At 36.5% G+C, this 19,613-nt stretch overlaps 1 protein-coding gene across 2 annotated transcripts in view; it reads left to right on the plus strand.

Moving 5' to 3' along the window:
- The window catches only part of LOC138699435 (uncharacterized), a 123,991-nt gene that overhangs the window by 59,298 nt on the left and 45,080 nt on the right, over positions 1-19,613 (plus strand). For both annotated transcript variants that reach the window (XM_069825299.1, XM_069825300.1), the window contains exons 12-14: positions 1,828-1,962; positions 4,663-4,790; positions 14,249-14,435. In XM_069825299.1, the coding sequence (XP_069681400.1) occupies positions 1,828-1,962; positions 4,663-4,790; positions 14,249-14,435 (450 nt within the window). The remainder of the gene's footprint in view (positions 1-1,827; positions 1,963-4,662; positions 4,791-14,248; positions 14,436-19,613) is intronic.

Raw genomic sequence — 19,613 nt, forward strand, 5'->3', positions numbered from 1 at the left:
CGTACGTTCCATTTCACCCACGTCTTTGTACAAGTTTCCAGAAATTTGCAGCCTCTCTAAAACCTGCCGTCCTGCCCAAGCGCCCAGTTTGCCATTCCCTAAATACGACCCTGCCCATCTTTAAGATCAATAGATCCTAATGGATCCGGTAACGCCTGTATTTCATTTGCGCAAAAATGGGTAAGTGGTAATCTTATACAGGGGAAATCATTTTATTTTTACTTGCATTTTTATTGTACCTGCATTTCTGAATGTACTTCACTCCCACCCCTTCACTAACGTCCTTGCTCCCGTCAGACACACAAACTTACGGCCGCTGTTGCATTCGAAGTCTTCAAGCAGTGAAGTAAACACTGCAGTGTATAGTGTGTTTCAGAAATATGGTTGCGTTTTCTATAGAAGAAAGAACCTATATTAATAATATCGTACGTACTAAAAAATTATATTCAAGAAACGATAAATTCAATTTCAGAGAATATGCTTCAAAATGTTTTAATAATACGCATAAAAGAATTGAAGCCTGCATTTTAATGAACGGCAACCATTTTCAGCAACTTGTTTAAAAATTCAGATTAGCTTATTTTGAATTGAGGTGGCTAGAAGCAAAGGAATGCTAGTGATATTTGTGAGTTAAATGCATCCAGTGTAAGCAAAAGTATCTAAAATTTTAGTGGCAAAGGGATATTTTAATCGCATCACACATTAAAATTTAAATAAACATTTCACAGATTTTACGAAAGCTTAAATATTTAAACCCCTTTTTCTCAAAAGTAACTTAAGTGCACTTACAGCCCTTTGCTTATGACCCTCTCAATTTAAATGCACTCTCCATATTGTATGTTAACATCAATAATTAATATGCTAAGTAAAGTAGACATTACATAACGAACATAGCCGCCTGAAAAGTTGAGTTTTTGAAAAAAAAAATGTTACTACTCTACTGTACTTTGATAAATTCCGTAAAAGTGATGATCAAACTGAAAATCGTAATATCTATTTCCCTACAACATAAATGGATACACTACTTTTCTCTCCTTCTATACCTAGTAAAATGATTTGTTTACATATTGCAGTGGTAACATCAAACTCCTGTAATGGAAGGGGGAACAGTGTTTCCGAGTATAGCCAGGTTAATGTTAAAAATGCTGGTAAAAATAAAGTGATGTCCCTGTATTACCGCAAAAATTGTACGCGGATTACCGAAAATCCAGTTAATTAGCCAATCAATAGAGATCTGTCAATGATACGATGTTTCTCGAGTTAACAGGTGTGACAGCATTGTTTCAAATATGGAATATTGACAACGTTGAATAACCTTTCTCGTACTGCGTTTGCCGGGCTATGCTTAGAATATTAGTGTCAGTACTTCAAAATGAAATATAGGCCTATAAATATATCAGTAGGTTTCGTTAACAATACCAGAATTAGCAAACGTACTAAAAATTTAGCATATATTTTTAACTGATTTATTTTACGATGCTTTGTCAACTACTATGGTTATCTGCCGTCTTAATGATATGAAGGTGATAATGCCAGCGAAATGAGTTCAGGATCCAATATTAGGCCCAGCATTCAGTCCTTCTGGAAGGAGGTTAGGATAATCTGGGTTAAATCTCCAACATTTGCGGAAAAGATACGTTGTTTTGCACTAATGCAATACGAAAGACGATGAGTTCTAGGAAATTTAAAAATGCTCTGTTCTTCCGGTTGATTATTAGTAGGCCTACTAAGGTTTAAAATCCTATTAAATCTTCAACGAACTTTATAAAATGCAGTTTTTTATTAAATAGTTTTCTATTTTAAATCAAATTGTTCTGGACTTTCCAGCTTGTGAACGGGGGGAGTATGGAGTAGAATGCAAGCAGAAGTGTGGAAGATGTTCCAATGTCACATGTGACGCCTTCACTGGCCAGTGCCCAGATGGCTGCGAACCTGGATATTTTCCACCATACTGCCAGGACAGTGAGTGCTTTTCTCTTTCGTTTCTATTATGTGAAATATAATGAGAAATTAATGCGTTCCTGAATGAAATCGATTTTAATGATAATCAGAGGTAAGAAGTTCGTACCAAAACTTTAAGTTGTGTGAGTTTGGACTACATATCTACTGAATGAACTGTTGTGACGCAGTTCTCAAAGTCAACAAACCAACAAAACAAACATGTACACTTAGCGCCAAAAAGAATGGACCGGCCGACAATTTCTAAGTTCCAGAGACATAACATTGCGCATGCTCGTCTCGTCAAAGCCATAGTTCACCAGGTAACACATAATTAAACCATTTAAATTCGCTGTGTTTCGTTTAAGAGTCTAAAATATGTAATAAAATGGAATGGCGGGTTGATTCTAGATACATCAGGGCCCTTGAAGAGTGAAATAATAATACTAATAATACAATTGATAAATACAAAATCAACCGGAGCGATGAACAGGAAAACCACGTATCGAACCGATATTAACAGTCACAGTAGCGTAAGTCGTTACGGCATTGGTATATTGAACAAGTTGATAGTAGTAGCTCAAGGTTCGAATCTCCCCCGATCTTCTTTTTTTTATTACAAATTTGTCATCATATGTGTCCCGCAAAGTAATAATTATGTGGCGATATCTCTTAGAATATGCCCAAACTCTAATAAATAATAAACCTCCCTCTCTCTTTCAAGCAGTACTGCTATCTGTTAATACAACTTTCTGTCTCGTCATTACGCTTGAAGATGGCACAGAAACAATAACTCATTGCCCTGGTTCGCATAGGTTATTCTGCGTATGCTATTCTCCGACAGGACTTCGATTGGAGAAATATCATTTTCTCCGACGAGGTAATTGTCTCCAATAGGAACGATAGTATTGCCCTAGTTTATTGTATGAATGGCCACCGATACGATGAACGCTTCGTGAGACGAATTATTAACAAGTCGGGTTGCGTGAGGGTCGAGTGTTGGAGGTGGATGTCATACGATGGGGCAGGACTTCTGGAACGCATCCACGGGCGGTTTACGGCAGAAGTCTACGAACACATTTTGGCAAATGTAATGATCCCTTCCGCCCGAAAACGATATCCAGAAGGAACACTTTTCTTCCAGCAGGATAATCATCCGATACACACCGCCAACCGGATTCAAAGATGGTTTACGAGGAGGCGTGATGTCGACCCAGTCGACTGGCCTCCAAATTCACCAGATATGAATCCGATTAAAAATTTGTGGGCTGCAGTCAAAAGGATCCTACGCTCTAATTGGGCAGGACAACCACCCGTTCGGACACCTGAGGAATTGTGGGACAGAGTTTTAGATGCGTGGGAGGAGATGACCAAGAATTTAGACCTGTTCCATAATCTTGTGGACTCCATGCCGCGCAGAATAAGGGCAGTTGTTGACGCAGGTGGTTTGTGGACGAGATACTAGTCCCCATCACAGGCCTTTTTTGGTAATATATTAACAAATTGTTTGTTTTTGTTAATTTAATTATTTGTGTTTGATATGCGTCCTGTTTTTTAGGATGTGAAACAAGTATTTTTGTTTACACAGGCTAGGTTTAGCCTATTAATAGCCCACAGGTGATGGTCAATAATATTTTTACAAGGCAGGCATAACGAAGTTTGTTAACAAATCCCATTTCACATTTAAACTAATAAATTAAGTAAAAATTAAATAAAAATAATAATTTTACCGTACCGGGAGGCGAACTCTCAACCTCTTGTACGGATATCAGACTTCTTACCACTGGGCCACACACTGCTCGTAAGGTGTACTACATTATAGACGGACGACTTTCAATGAAGAGACACCACAACAGGGCCTTGCAGTGGGTTACGTTGACACGAGTGAACCGCACGATAGAACTTTGCATTTCTATCGACCAAGATTCGGCCCATTCTTTTTGCCGCTAAGTGTACATTCGTATGATAACCAAACTTATCTTTGTGCCTATTATTCATGGCCTTAGAATCAGAAACAAACTGAACAATTAACATTGTGTTGAAAAACATAGATGGCTATTACATTCTTCGTAATTTTCAATAAAAATAATTTACTCATACATATAAGAATAACAAACAACATACGTAATAATATTTGTATCAACCCTTGTTACAATTAATAATAATTTACATTTTCAGTTTATCAAAAGTATACTTTTATATGTTCACAAAAAAAGAATTTAACCTGTAATATACCTGTATACCGCATTACTTTAAAATACGAATTTTCGTAAATAAGAAATTTATGTTCATTACTAACTTTAGCATGCTAATTTCTTGATGTGAATGGGATTAGATAAAGTACTTCTTCGTTGATTGGTCATTATTTTGTTCAATTTTATCGACCACCTATATGGATGCAGTAATCAATTTAATAACCTAACATTTCATATTCACTTAATTTAATTGTTCATAAGACTTTGTCCTAGTGCCAGACTTTCAGTATGGGAAGGTTGTAGGAATAGACTAGAAATAATAAAAGTTACGAATTAATATTATGTGAATACATGAATTTCAGGGGAGATAGAGGTATATTCCAAAAACAAAAATACCTGATTATGTACTCACTACACGAGACACTTTGGTTCTACGTAGAAAATGATTACCTCCGTGAACTCGATGCAACACGCAGAAAGGAGGGCCCTGATCATAAATGTGTGAAATAAATTTGTTCTTTTGTCGCAGCATATAAGTACATGTCTGTGGCACCAGAGACTTCACCAGGTTTTCTTGACGTTGTGGTCACAGCTGATCTGCATTCGAAAGACCAGAAGGGACTAGGAACGCCGCTGTTCTACCAAATTCAGTACAAGGTCAGACATTGTTCATTATTTTCGGCGTACTAAAATTTACATATCTTTGAATTACTGAACATTTAGGGGGAAAACGGGTGAAATTTTGGTCATTTTCAATCAAAAATCGCATTTTCGTTTCTTTTTCTTATTTATGAAAAATTGAATCAGCAATTTCTTGTTTATATGTTCAGCACATTTCAGTACTTTACGACGCTTGCAAGCATAAAAATTACGACATTTTTAAATGGCAGCAATTACATTTATACTTTAAAAGCTGGTATTCCTGTATACTCTAATGTTTAGTATCTTAGGGAATGATTAACAATTTAATCGAAAGATGTCGAGAATGTGTGAACGGACACTACTTTAAACAACCCGTATAAAACAGGTTGGTATTCATCTATAGTAATAATACATTTTTCTGGTAATTTTCGTTCTTGCAAAATTAATTAAATTAGTGTTAACGTGTGTAATAAACTATCCTGGTACTGAAAATCTAAGTGTTGACATATTTGTTTATATATCTGTCTTTATGTTTGTTACGTCTACATTCGATAATGGCCAACATATTTCTGACAATTTTTATGCAAAATAAGTTAGCTCCTACTTAGATTTTTTGATATGACATTCAAAAAATCCTTTCTTTTTTAAATGGAGTTATAAGGTGACCTGAATTAAATAATTCGAAATATCTCACTTATTACTGATTTTTAGGAGAATGTTACATAACAAAAGTTGATTTAAAATCCTTCCGACAAGTTTTATCTTACGCAAAATTTTGATAGGGCTGATATTTAACGTGATATACGAGTTGTAAAATAATAATGCATTTTCATGCTAGTGCCGCCTCAATCTGACTAGTCTATATTAATAATAAAACTGTAACCTAGATTTTTCTGGTAATTTTCGTTTTTGCAAAAATAATTGGTGTTCACCTGTATAATAGGGTGTATCGATTTTTTTTTTTCGAAATTATAAAGCGTGTAATACAGAAAAGATGTCACTTCGCTTAATAATCAAGCACAACAAAATTCGAACCTTAGATTAAATTTTCTCTGGGGCGCAATGGCTTTGAAATTATGTACAAATTATTATTACCATTATTATTATTATTATTATTATTATTATTATTATTATTATCATCAACAACATTCATCATCAAAGTATATTGTATTATTATGAAATCTAAAATCGTTGAGACCATATAAATGCAAAGACAACCGAGGAGATACTTTCAAACTGACAACATGTATAAAAATAGTATAAAGTTCGTCGAGGGAAGTAGATAGTTGAGAGGTGAAAATAAACTATTGGCACTCCTGCTTGATGTTCGTCAGTTACACTTGAGCTGTAGCTTGTAGTGTATTGTGTGTGTGGTGCTTTATTATTATTCAAGGCGAAATCAACCGCAAAAGCAATGAAGAAGACATCAATCAGAGCGGAGTATATTTTTAGAACCCTAAAAGAAATTAATAATTTCAAGGGAAAAATTGTTCCGGGGCCGGGTATCGATCCCGGGACCTCTGGTTGAACGTACCAGCGCTCTACCACTGAGCTACCCGGGAACTCCACCCGACACCGTCTCAACTTTTCCATTTTATATCCACACAACTCGCGTGGGCTGACGAAACGCCAGAGACCCACAACGAGTGCACACAATCTCTGTGTGACTTGGAATTGTGGTTTTCTGTTAACGTACACAGTGACGTATACATTATGCAAATCTAGTCTTTCAGGTGAAGCTCCCTGTAAAGCCTAAAAGAAATGGGTAATAGGACGTTCCTGACCTACCGATTTATAATGAGATATTATCTCTTCGCTTGCAAAGAACTGAAATGAGAAGGCAGTAAAAAACCTGCAATGCGAATAATTCCAAATAAAATGGTATGTATGCGGAAATATACTTCAATCTCTTCGTTTCAATAATAGCAATAACCGAGATGGTAGTAAATTTCCGTAATTATGTGAAGAATGTATTGAAAGCAAGAAAGAGCACAATATCCAATGAACCTAAATTGAACGATATGAGACTAACAGTGCAAGATTATTTGATATTGTCTCGAATTTCCAAGCTCTACGTATGAAATATCAAAAAAATATCTGAAAAAAAATTCCTCAGCAATCGGAGGACACGTAAAGAAAACTGTAGTCGGAAGTTTAGACGTTGTAAACATACAAGAATAAGAATAAAGGAGACACATAAAACGTGAACAGGAAGAAGAATCGTCATCTAATTCTACAGGAGATATTAGTCCTATACATGTGAGCAGTACACCAGGAGAAAACCATTCTTCAAGGTCGGAATTCACTGCAAAATGTCCGATGGAATCTACAAGCAAGACCTGCAAAATGGAAATGTATCAAGCAGATGAAAGTTACTCTCTCGAGAGTTAAAAAATTTATTGATAAAGCAGGTGCCGTTAGCCTTAGAAGGTCTCAAACTGGTATCTCAATATGACGAAAGCAACTGTGTAGGCCTAACAGTAAAATTTAACGATAAGTGAAGAAAAATTTCAGTGTTGTGCGTGAACAGGAATTGAAGAAAAAAATGTCCCACGGCATTTATTTCGATGGTAAGAAACACAAAAGATTCTTTGTAACAAAGAAGAGAAACAAAAAGTCCAGAGAAACCAAAATGGAGGAGCAGTATGTCCTAGTTGAAGAACCAGGCAGTATCCATAAATATGAAGGGTTCGGAGCCATAGTGGGCCAAGCGCCATTTATTAAAAACGGAGAAAGCAAGGGTTAAAGTTAAGTGAATACCATAGTTTAATGAAGATTGACATGTCATTTAGTTTTAATGTTTATACTTTATATTAATTGCTATATGTTTCCATTGAATTATGGTAATACAGTAGAACCTCTATTATCCGTGGTAATGAAGAGGGTGGACTGAACGGTTAATCGAGAAAATCGGATAATCTGTACCATAAAAAGTTTTCATAAACTAAGTACTTAATATTTTCGTAATTTCCTCTATGGTCTTTTCTTTTAATACGCTAGGTAGTGGATGAAAAGTTCACTAATTTAAGTCTGTTTCTTTTTTTACAATTCATGTTTGATTTTCCGATAAGTCAGATATTAAAACAATATTTATTTTATTTAAGTCTGGTTTTCAATGACGGGTTTTTAATGGTCAAGGAAACTCCTTATGACGACTGTCTGTGAAAGGACAGGAATAGTAGAGGTCTCATGTTGTAGATTTACAAATTTAATACAGTTTATGTTTATATATATATATATATATATATATATATATTTTTTTTTTTTTTTTTCAATAGCCTAAATCGAGCACAGTTGTAATTCCCATGTCGTATTGTGTTGTGAGAAGAACCACATTTTCTCTTTTCCCAAAACATTCAATTTCTTGCACTTTTTTCCGTAATACAACATGTTTTCTTTTGACACTTGTAGAAGACATTTTGCATAGAAGTTAAAAAGTACAGCCATTCGAAGAGTAGGCCATAATGCGTAAGGGTAAAGATTTAAAAAAAAAACACTCTGTAGAAAAAATCATACTACTATAATGCAGAATACTTTATATTTTTTTCCGCGATAGAGAAAGACAGACGGATAATCCTCCAATCGGTTAATAGGGTGACGGATGATCGGAGTTTTATTGTAACTTCATTTTAACTCTTGTTTTCTACGGTTTTAGTAAATGGTTTTTATTTTTATTTTATTGGGTTATTTTACGACGCTGTATTAACATCTAGGTTATTTAGCGTCTGAATGAAATGAAGGTGATAATGCCGGTGAAATGAGTCCGTGGTCCAGCACCGAAAGTTACCCAGCATTTGCTCGTATTGGGTTGAGGGAAAACCCCGGAAAAAAACCTCAACCAGGTAACTTGCCCCAACCGGGATTCGAACCCGGACCACCTGGTTGCGCGGCCAGACGCGCTGACTGTTACTCCACAGGTGTGGTAGTAAATTGTGCTTGGTCCCTATGGTTCTGAACCCTTCACATATCGGTCACACTTCACTTCCTGAGTCAGCTACATGAAATAAAATATTTTTCATAAATTCTTAAAACGTTGATAAGTAAGAACGTGGACTTTTTACAGTTAATTTCAGTGGGATATGATACAAATACTACTGTGGTTATGTCGCAGGGTCGTCGAAACGGGGGAAATCACGTGACAGTTACGTATTCAACGGGGACCTTTTCTTTCAATTGTTTTAAACACTTATTTAATATTACGTAGATTTCCAATTTCATACAGCAAATATCTTCAGGAAAGAGCCCAACAACCCAGTCACAGCCTTTACAGAGGGGCAAGCAGAAACTGGCGAGAGAAACTGGGATGCGACATAACCACTCGGACGAACAGTAACGTCGGTTCAAGAAGAGAAATAACATTCACTTGTCGAAAATCATGTTGGAAAACCTCTACAATGGTGTATTTGCCTCTTACATTTCATTGAGCTACTTCCAAGACGTCTCTTTCAATAAATGTATGGATGAAAAACTGCCCTTTATGGATTTTCGAGGTCAATTTATGTCACTTGAAGATTGTGAAGGTCGTAACATTCACTTGTAGAAAATCATGTTGGAAAACCTCTGCAGTGGTGTATTTGCCTCTTACATTTCATTGAGCTACCTCCAAGACGTCTCTTTCAATAAATGTATGGATGAAAAACTGCCCTTTATGGATTTTCGAGGTCAATTTATGTCACTTGAAGATTGTGAAGGTCGTAACATTCACTTGTAGAAAATCATGTTGGAAAACATCTGCAATGGTGTATTTGCCTCTTACATTTCATTGAGCTACCTCCAAGACGTCTCTTTCAATAAATGTATGGATGAAAAACTGCCCTTTATGGATTTTCGAGGTCAATTTATGTCACTTGAAGATTGTGAAGGTCGTAACATTCACTTGTAGAAAATCATGTTGGAAAACATCTGCAATGGTGTATTTGCCTCTTACATTTCATTGAGCTACCTCCAAGACGTCTCTTTCAATAAATGTATGGATGAAAAACTGCCCTTTATGGATTTTCGAGGTCAATTTATGTCACTTGAAGATTGTGAAGGTCGTAACATTCACTTGTAGAAAATCATGTTGGAAAACCTCTGCAGTGGTGTATTTGCCTCTTACATTTCATTGAGCTACCTCCAAGACGTCTCTTTCAATAAATGTATGGATGAAAAACTGCCCTTTATGGATTTTCGAGGTCAATTTATGTCACTTGAAGATTGTGAAGGTCGTAACATTCACTTGTAGAAAATCATGTTGGAAAACATCTGCAGTGGTGTATTTGCCTCTTACATTTCATTGAGCTACCTCCAATACGTCTCTTTCAATAAATGTATGGATGAAAAACTGCCCTTTATGGATTTTCGAGGTCAATTTATGTGAAGATTGTGAAGGTCGTAACATTCACTTGTAGAAAATCATGTTGGAAAACCTCTGCAGTGGTGTATTTGCCTCTTACATTTCATTGAGCTACCTCCAAGACGTCTCTTTCAATAAATGTATGGATGAAAAACTGCCCTTTATGGATTTTCGAGGTCAATTTATGTCACTTGAAGATTGTGAAGGTCGTAACATTCACTTGTAGAAAATCATGTTGGAAAACATCTGCAATGGTGTATTTGCCTCTTACATTTCATTGAGCTACCTCCAATACGTCTCTTTCAATAAATGTATGGATGAAAAACTGCCCTTTATGGATTTTCGAGGTCAATTTATGTCACTTGAAGATTGTGAAGGTCGTAACATTCACTTGTAGAAAATCATGTTGGAAAACATCTGCAATGGTGTATTTGCCTCTTACATTTCATTGAGCTACCTCCAAGACGTCTCTTTCAATAAATGTATGGATGAAAAACTGCCCTTTATGGATTTTCGAGGTCAATTTATGTGAAGATTGTGAAGGACGTAACATTCACTTGTAGAAAATCATGTTGGAAAACCTCTGCAGTGGTGTATTTGCCTCTTACATTTCATTGAGCTACCTCCAAGACGTCTCTTTCAATAAATGTATGGATGAAAAACTGCCCTTTATGGATTTTCGAGGTCAATTTATGTGAAGATTGTGAAGGTCGTAACATTCACTTGTAGAAAATCATGTTGGAAAACCTCTGCAGTGGTGTATTTGCCTCTTACATTTCATTGAGCTACCTCCAAGACGTCTCTTTCAATAAATGTATGGATGAAAAACTGCCCTTTATGGATTTTCGAGGTCAATTTATGTCACTTGAAGATTGTGAAGGTCGTAACATTCACTTGTAGAAAATCATGTTGGAAAACATCTGCAGTGGTGTATTTGCCTCTTACATTTCATTGAGCTACCTCCAATACGTCTCTTTCAATAAATGTATGGATGAAAAACTGCCCTTTATGGATTTTCGAGGTCAATTTATGTGAAGATTGTGAAGGTCGTAACATTCACTTGTAGAAAATCATGTTGGAAAACCTCTGCAGTGGTGTATTTGCCTCTTACATTTCATTGAGCTACCTCCAAGACGTCTCTTTCAATAAATGTATGGATGAAAAACTGCCCTTTATGGATTTTCGAGGTCAATTTATGTGAAGATTGTGAAGGTCGTAACATTCACTTGTAGAAAATCATGTTGGAAAACCTCTGCAGTGGTGTATTTGCCTCTTACATTTCATTGAGCTACCTCCAAGACGTCTCTTTCAATAAATGTATGGATGAAAAACTGCCCTTTATGGATTTTCGAGGTCAATTTATGTCACTTGAAGATTGTGAAGGTCGTAACATTCACTTGTAGAAAATCATGTTGGAAAACATCTGCAGTGGTGTATTTGCCTCTTACATTTCATTGAGCTACCTCCAATACGTCTCTTTCAATAAATGTATGGATGAAAAACTGCCCTTTATGGATTTTCGAGGTCAATTTATGTGAAGATTGTGAAGGTCGTAACATTCACTTGTAGAAAATCATGTTGGAAAACCTCTGCAGTGGTGTATTTGCCTCTTACATTTCATTGAGCTACCTCCAAGACGTCTCTTTCAATAAATGTATGGATGAAAAACTGCCCTTTATGGATTTTCGAGGTCAATTTATGTGAAGATTGTGAAGGTCGTAACATTCACTTGTAGAAAATCATGTTGGAAAACCTCTGCAGTGGTGTATTTGCCTCTTACATTTCATTGAGCTACCTCCAAGACGTCTCTTTCAATAAATGTATGGATGAAAAACTGCCCTTTATGGATTTTCGAGGTCAATTTATGTCACTTGAAGATTGTGAAGGTCGTAACATTCACTTGTAGAAAATCATGTTGGAAAACATCTGCAGTGGTGTATTTGCCTCTTACATTTCATTGAGCTACCTCCAATACGTCTCTTTCAATAAATGTATGGATGAAAAACTGCCCTTTATGGATTTTCGAGGTCAATTTATGTCACTTGAAGATTGTGAAGGTCGTACTGTTGTTAAGCAGGAACGAATTTTGTCTAATATCTGTATCTGGCTACGATTGGAGAAGTGCTTGCATTCGTTCTACGCTTGCAAGAAAAATATGTGAGTACTTTCCATCTAGGCAAAAATAAAACTGGTAACAGAAAGCAAGACAGTGAGTATATAGGTGAGTTGAAGTCGATAGCAGCCACTTCCTCGTGGTGATATGTGGAATGTTACAGCCTGCTTAATAGTGTAATAATTCTGTTCAGTTTTTTCCATTTACTTAATATTTAAATGTTTGTATCCTTCTGCCTTAATATAAGAAAACTGTATTAATATTACAGTCTGTAGCAAACGAAGACCCGCGAAGTAAATCTGAAAACTTTAAGATCAATACGCTCTGCCTATAAAGCATCCGTTGGGGTTAAAATTTTGTATACATAACATTGTAACCCATAAACAACATTTAAGACGCATTGTCAGACTCCAAATCAGCTATTCTATCAATAGTCTCTAAACACACACCTTCATCTCAAATAGAAGAAATAACTAAAATGCTCTCTCAATTAATATCACTCAATAAAATAATTGTATTCCAATGGATACCATCCCATTGTGGAATCCTGGGAAGCGAGAATGCGGATGCTTTAGCAAAGAAGGGCAGCATTGCTACTTACAGACCTGTTACTAAATCTACGTATTACTCTGTGAAGAGATTTATTAAATCTACATACTTAGACTTCAACAAACAAAATTTGATAACACAATCTCAAGGGAAAACATGGAACTCTCTGCATCATAATCCACAGTTGATTCCCGATTTACCATGCAAATCGTCTGTAGCTGCATTTAGATTGGCAACAGGCATGACTGTTTGGCCAAGCATCTGCATAGAATTGGAATATATCAGTCAATATATCACTGTCCATTGTGCAACTCAAAACAACAAATGGATTCAGAACATCTCAAAATCTGTGCGTCAGTGGCTAACCATGACAATATCTTTGAAAAATATTGGAGTGCAAGAGGTCAAATGACTTTGTGCGAGATCGTGCGTATTTGCTTGGTTTCCGCACAAAACCAATCCGCGGAAAGTCTAAAATTCCACATTCAGTATTCCCAACTTAACACACATAACAATTTCCCTCTTTTTGCCGCTTAAGTGACGTATTCATTTTACTGCTTTAGGCTTTTAACATATTATTTTTAGAGACGTTCAATACAGTAATAATTATAAATTGGAAACTTACCACTGCAATTTCACCTAAATTGCACTGTTAATTATTGTTTTTAAATATTTGCAAACATTAAGTAAACTCTACAACTCCACTAAAGTTACTGCATTCGTGATGCAATTAACATTAAGGAAGCCGTGAAAAAATCAACAAGATTCCAGACTCATCATAGACTGGGGGAAAAAAGACAGACGTATATCACGGCCTGCTGGAGTATAGTAAACACAGAAACATTTTAAAGCAATACTGTTGAAGATAGATATTTTTGTTTTGCAAATTTGCCGTCATTCAACAGAAACCAAGATGGAGATTTCATTGCAACTAATTAGAAATTCGTCTTTCAGGTATGTAATAAACGATCTTCGCACAAAATAACGTACGATACATGAGCGGTATGTTTTCTTTCAATTCTCGGAAATTAAAAAAGCTCAACTACGTTTAGCTTTTTCAAACTTTTCCTCGAACATGAAAACTTCAACATATCGGTCTTGTAACGCATATTACTATTATTGTCAAATGTCTGGCATTAGAAAACAACAACAACAAAATTTAAGACGCACATTTTTTTTAATTTCTAAAAAAAAAAATACCTCCTGTTTCGAGCCTTACAACATGAAATGTTTCTATACAGGACACACATTGCAGAAGATTATTTTCACTAACATGTATTTTTAAACATTACATAAACTAGAGCGAAATATATGTGCTACAAAGAGTACAGAATGTTGTCTATACAAGTATCCTCTCGAGAAAGTAACTTCGCATAACTGTAATGTTTAGTTTCTACATAAAAGTGTGCTATTGTACACATCAATCTGCATGAAATTTATTTGCACTCTACTGTTGTAAAATTCATGTACTTTCAGAAATCAGGAGAGTCATCATGGCTTGAATTCAAGCCGAGGTCTATTTCAATGTTCAAAGTTGTGATGAACATCACTGGACTAGAACCCGCAACCCTTTACCAAGTCAGAGCTGTTCTGATTGATTTTGATGGAAACAGTTACCAAGGCGAGCGTGTGGCATCGAAGGAGATCAGGACAAAATGCAAAGGTCAGTTCAACCCCTGATCACATATACAAAGTGGAAGTGCAGATTTTCAGAACGAATAGCTCATGTTACATGTAACAAAAAGAAAGAGAATTCAATATCCAATACAATGGCAAACACCTTCCTAGGACTTATGAATCCAAATATCTTGGAGTTATTTTCGATAGTAAGTTAACATGGAGCAATCATTTGAAATACATTTCTGAAAAAGCTCGTAAAAGATTCTCCCTTCTAAAAAGACTAGCAGGAAAGAAATGGGGATGCTCTAGGAATACTTTGAACACTTCATACAAAATGTTTATACAGCCAGTGCTGACATACTGCGGAGAAATTTTAATTACTTCACCTTTCATAAACGACATAGAATATGTTCAAAACCAAGCTCTCAGACTCATTACTGGTGGAATCAAAACAACTCCAATAGATTCTATGAGATTCCTCACTAATATTAACAGCATCAAAATGATAATAGAAGAAAAAGCACTGATTCAATATGAAAAACTTATCAGATTACCAGGAAACAATTGGCATTCATACAGTCCTCTCTGTAGATTGAAAACTCAAAAAAGTTTCATATCCATTGTTCAAGAATTACAACAGAAAATCAATATCCCGAATTTAAAAGAAAAGTTACAAATTAAACCAAACCCTTTAACTCTATTAAATATAGAATATAATCTAAATTTAACAGAAGAAATACTGAAATCAGAAGTAAACACTGAAATACTAAAACAATTGTCTTTAGAGACAATTAATATTAGGTACCCTCCACAAAAATGGCTTCATTTATACACCGACGGATCCTTGATCTCCAGAGAACAAGGTGCCGGTGCAGGTGTTACGTGCAGTCTCTTCTCACTTTATAGATCACTTGCATATGGAACAACAAGTTTTGATGATGAAATCATTGCAAGTGAATGTCTCAGGAATCTTCTATGCCACATAAATAAATTTAGGAATGCAGTTATATTGTCAGACTCCAAAGCAGATATTCTATCAATAGTCTCTAAACACACACCTTCATCTCAAACAGCAGAAATAACTAAAATGATCTCTCAATTAATATCACTCAATAAAAGAATTGTATTCCAATGGATACCATCCCATTGTGGAATCCTGGGAAACGAGAATGCGGATGCTTTAGCAAAGAAGGGCAGCACTGCTACTTACAGACCTGTTACTGAATCTACGTATTACTCTGTGAAAAGATTTATTAAATCTACATACTTAGACTTCAATAAACAAAATTTGATAACACAATCCCAAGGGAAAAAATGGAACTCTCTGCATCAAAATCCACAGTTAATTCCCGATTTACCACGAAAATCGTCTGTAGCTGCATTTAGATTGGCAACAGGCCATGATTGTTTGGCTAAACACCTGCATAGAATTGGAATATATCAGTGCCCTAACTGCCCATTGTGCAACTCAAACCAAGAAATGGATTCGGAACACCTCAAAACCTGTGCTTCATTGGCTGGTCATGATAATATCTTTGAAAAATATTGGAGTGCAACAGGTCAAATGACTTCATTGTCAAACGCCTGGCATTAGAAATCAACCAACCAACCAACCAACCAACCAACACGTAACAAAAAAACTGTATCATATTCAGAATTTTTTTTTATGTTTAATAACCTCTTATTCGGTAACGATTGCGAGTAGGATCGTGATTTCTGTCCATATCGATAGGAAATCTAATAAAGAATAATTTATCCCTCTGGCGTATTTCAATAGCGTGGACGGTTTTCGTGTAAACTTAATTGAAAAAAAACCTCTAAATTCAAGTCACTGCACAATGCGAGTTAGTTGCAACGCAGCGCCAGAGAACAGCTTGTATAGCGAAACACACCGAGTTCGTTGACCTCTTACATCTGTAGCATGAGTAGAGTGTATTAGCGGCGATGTTCCCAGACTGCTGAAACTTCCAACTCAATTTTCTAATTAACCATGCATTTAATCACAAAACGTAGTATAGGTTTTCTAATCACTTCAGGGTATCATATCGCCCCTTTCAATCTGCAGGGTTATTTCACTTCCACCCTGTATCCCAGGGGCGTATTTTGCGGGCTACCGGGGCTACCCGCGGTAGCCCAAGGAAATTACAAAAGAAAAAGTTTATAATATAACATAATGTAATAATTTTGTATTATTAGTTTTACCATAGTAATTAAAATTAAAGTAATTGTTAGATATATTTTGTGTAATAATAGGGTCAGCGGTAGCCCAAACCCTTTAACCAGTATACGCCACTGCTGTATCCCCATAATAAAAACAGTAACATGTGAAAGAGAGCAACCACCAGGATCGCCACTGTCGATTGGTAACGACCGCTAGATGGAAGTACAGTTGCTCCATGCAATTCAAATGAGAATTATAACGTGATTTCTTCTGCAGTCGCTAGATGGCAGCGTAATAAAATTGATAAAAATTGAATAATTTCGAGGGAGAAATTGTTCCTGGGCCGGATATCGAACCCGGAACAGTTTTTCCCTCGAAATTATTCAAATCAACTTTACAGGGAGTTATACCAGAAAACTTGATTTCCTTGACAAAAGTTGTTGTCTTCAAAACCCATAAGGTTGATCCTGTTACAAGTGATCTGAGGTTCAACCAGGAACATCAAACATGCAAATTAATTTCACTGAAATCGATCTCAAAATACTGGCAGCGTTGTTCATCAGCTACAGAAACGAGCTTTAACGTTTACGGCCCAAGTCTCACGTGCGTTCTTGGCACTCTTTTACATCCTGCCACCGGTGTGGCTCAGTCTGTTAAGGCGCTTGCCTACCGGTCTGAAGTTGGGCGCGGGTTCGATTCCCGCTTGGGCTGATTACCTGATTGGGTTTTTTCCGAGGTTTTCCCCAACCGTAAGGTGAATGCCATGTAATCTATGGCGAATCCTCGGCCTCATCTCGTCAAATACCATCTCGCTATCACCAATCTCATCGACGCTAAATAACCTAGTAGTTGACACTTACTTACTTACTGGCTTTTAAGGAACCCGGAGGTTCATTGCCGCCCTCACATAAGCCCGCCATTGGTCCCTATCCTGAGCAAGATTAATCCAGTCTCTATCATCATATCCCACCTCCCTCAAATCCATTTTAATATTATCTTCTCATCTACGTCTCGGCCTCCCTAAAGGTCTTTTTCCCTCCGGCCTCCCAACTAACACTCTATATGCATTTCTGGATTCGCCCATACGTGCTACATGTCCTGCCCATCCCAAAAGTCTGGATTTAATGTTCCTAATTATGTCAGGTGAAGAATACAATGCGTGCAGTTCTGTGTTGTGTAACTTCCTCCATTCTCCTGTAACTTCATCCCTCTTAGCCTCAAATATTTTTCTAAGCACCTTATTCTCAAACACCCTTAATCTCTGTTCCTCTCTCAAAGTGTGAGTCCAAGTTTCACAACCATACAGAACAACCGGTAATATAACTGTTTTATAAATTCTAACTTTCAGATTTTTTGACAGAAGACTAGATGACAAAAGCTTCTCAACCGAATAATAACAGGCATTTCCCATGCTTATTCTGCGTTTAATTTCCTCCCGAGTGTCATTTATATTTGTTACTGTTGCTCCAAGATATTTCAATTTTTCCACCTCTTCGAAGCATAAATCTCCAATTTTTATAGTTTCATTTGGTACAATATTCTGGTCACGAGACATAATCATATACAGTTGATCCAGCGTCGCTAAATAACCAACTAAAATATATATATTACATCCTGTATTATCTCATGGCACAATCATAGTCGCTACTTTTACTGAGCAATTTTCTACACCAGCTGTGAAATTTGGCGCTTTAGTAGTCGTCATTAGTGCTTAAGATAGCCTTTATAAACAACAGTTAGCGCAAACATAATCTACCGAAAATATATAGTTTGTGCCCAAAAAGAAGAAATTCTCGAGCTTGTAGCAGTTCCAGTTGCTTAAAATAATGACAGAAGTTAATAGACATTATAGTTTTAAGGAGAATTTGAAAAAATACTAATTGAAAAATAGAAAAGAAAAATATCCATAAGAAAAATATAGTACTGGACAGATTCAATAAAAAAATAATCACTATGCCCAATATTGCTTCCAGAAAACCCATTAGAACAGGATAATATAGACTACACTCAGGACTCTAAGAAAAATGATACTCCTCGAAACATTCGGCGAGCCGTCGCCACAGAAACTATTCTGACGAGGTATAACATGGCTACACGGACGGGTCACAGATAGAAAGAGATGGCACTGCTAGAGTTGGCATATACCGTAGGCTCTTCTCAACATATCTATCTCTGGGCAGAGACAACATTGCCTTTGATGGAGAAGTGAGAGCCATAAAAACTGCTCTCCAGCAACTGAAGCGTCGGCTGGAACACCGTTGTAAGTTACAAAATTTTCATTCGGCGTGTTTCCGTGTAATAATGTTGTATGTCATGTTACTTTGCTATACTCCTTGGCTTGTAACTGTCCATCAATGCAGTACGTGAAATTTGTCTACTCAAAAGTTTGCTACCCTATAAGAACAACGTTGTACGCGTACACATTTTTGCAGCTCCTGTAAATTTTACCAAATGTAACTTATAACGTTGTTCCAGCCGACGCACGCTTCAATTATTGCCTCAGTTTTCAACATTTTCAAATGCTGCAATATCCGCCATCACCAACAAATCTAACCATCCACCTTGTCCTGATATACACGAATGCAGGAAAACAATTAGGAACCTTACTGAGCAAAACAAAAAAGTGGTCGTGCAGTGGATACCATCCCATTGTGGTATCCCCGGGAATGAAATAGCTGATTCTCTTGCAAAAAAGGCACTAAAATCCTGCCCTTTGTGAAGTACCCTACAGTCGAGCATCAACTATCATACGACAGAAGGTGAAGGACACTTATAAAAATCTCTGCAAGATAACATAAGCACCTCTGAATGGAAAGACAATGTAACTTCGGTACCAGATTGTCCAAGGAGAGAAGCAGTTGTCAAATTCCGATTAGCAACTGGACATGATTGCTTGGGTAAACATCTATGCAGCATTGGTTTACTGCAGAATCCTAACTGCCCACGCTGCAACCAGAACATCTTAATGGACTCAGACCATCTAACGGATTGTCCTCCACAACACTGGTAGAGAAGTATTGGGAAGCAAGAGAGAAGACGATGGCTATCCAAATATAAAAT

Source organism: Periplaneta americana, chromosome 5, assembly GCF_040183065.1.
Source record: "Periplaneta americana isolate PAMFEO1 chromosome 5, P.americana_PAMFEO1_priV1, whole genome shotgun sequence".
Classification (NCBI taxonomy): domain Eukaryota; kingdom Metazoa; phylum Arthropoda; class Insecta; order Blattodea; family Blattidae; genus Periplaneta; species Periplaneta americana.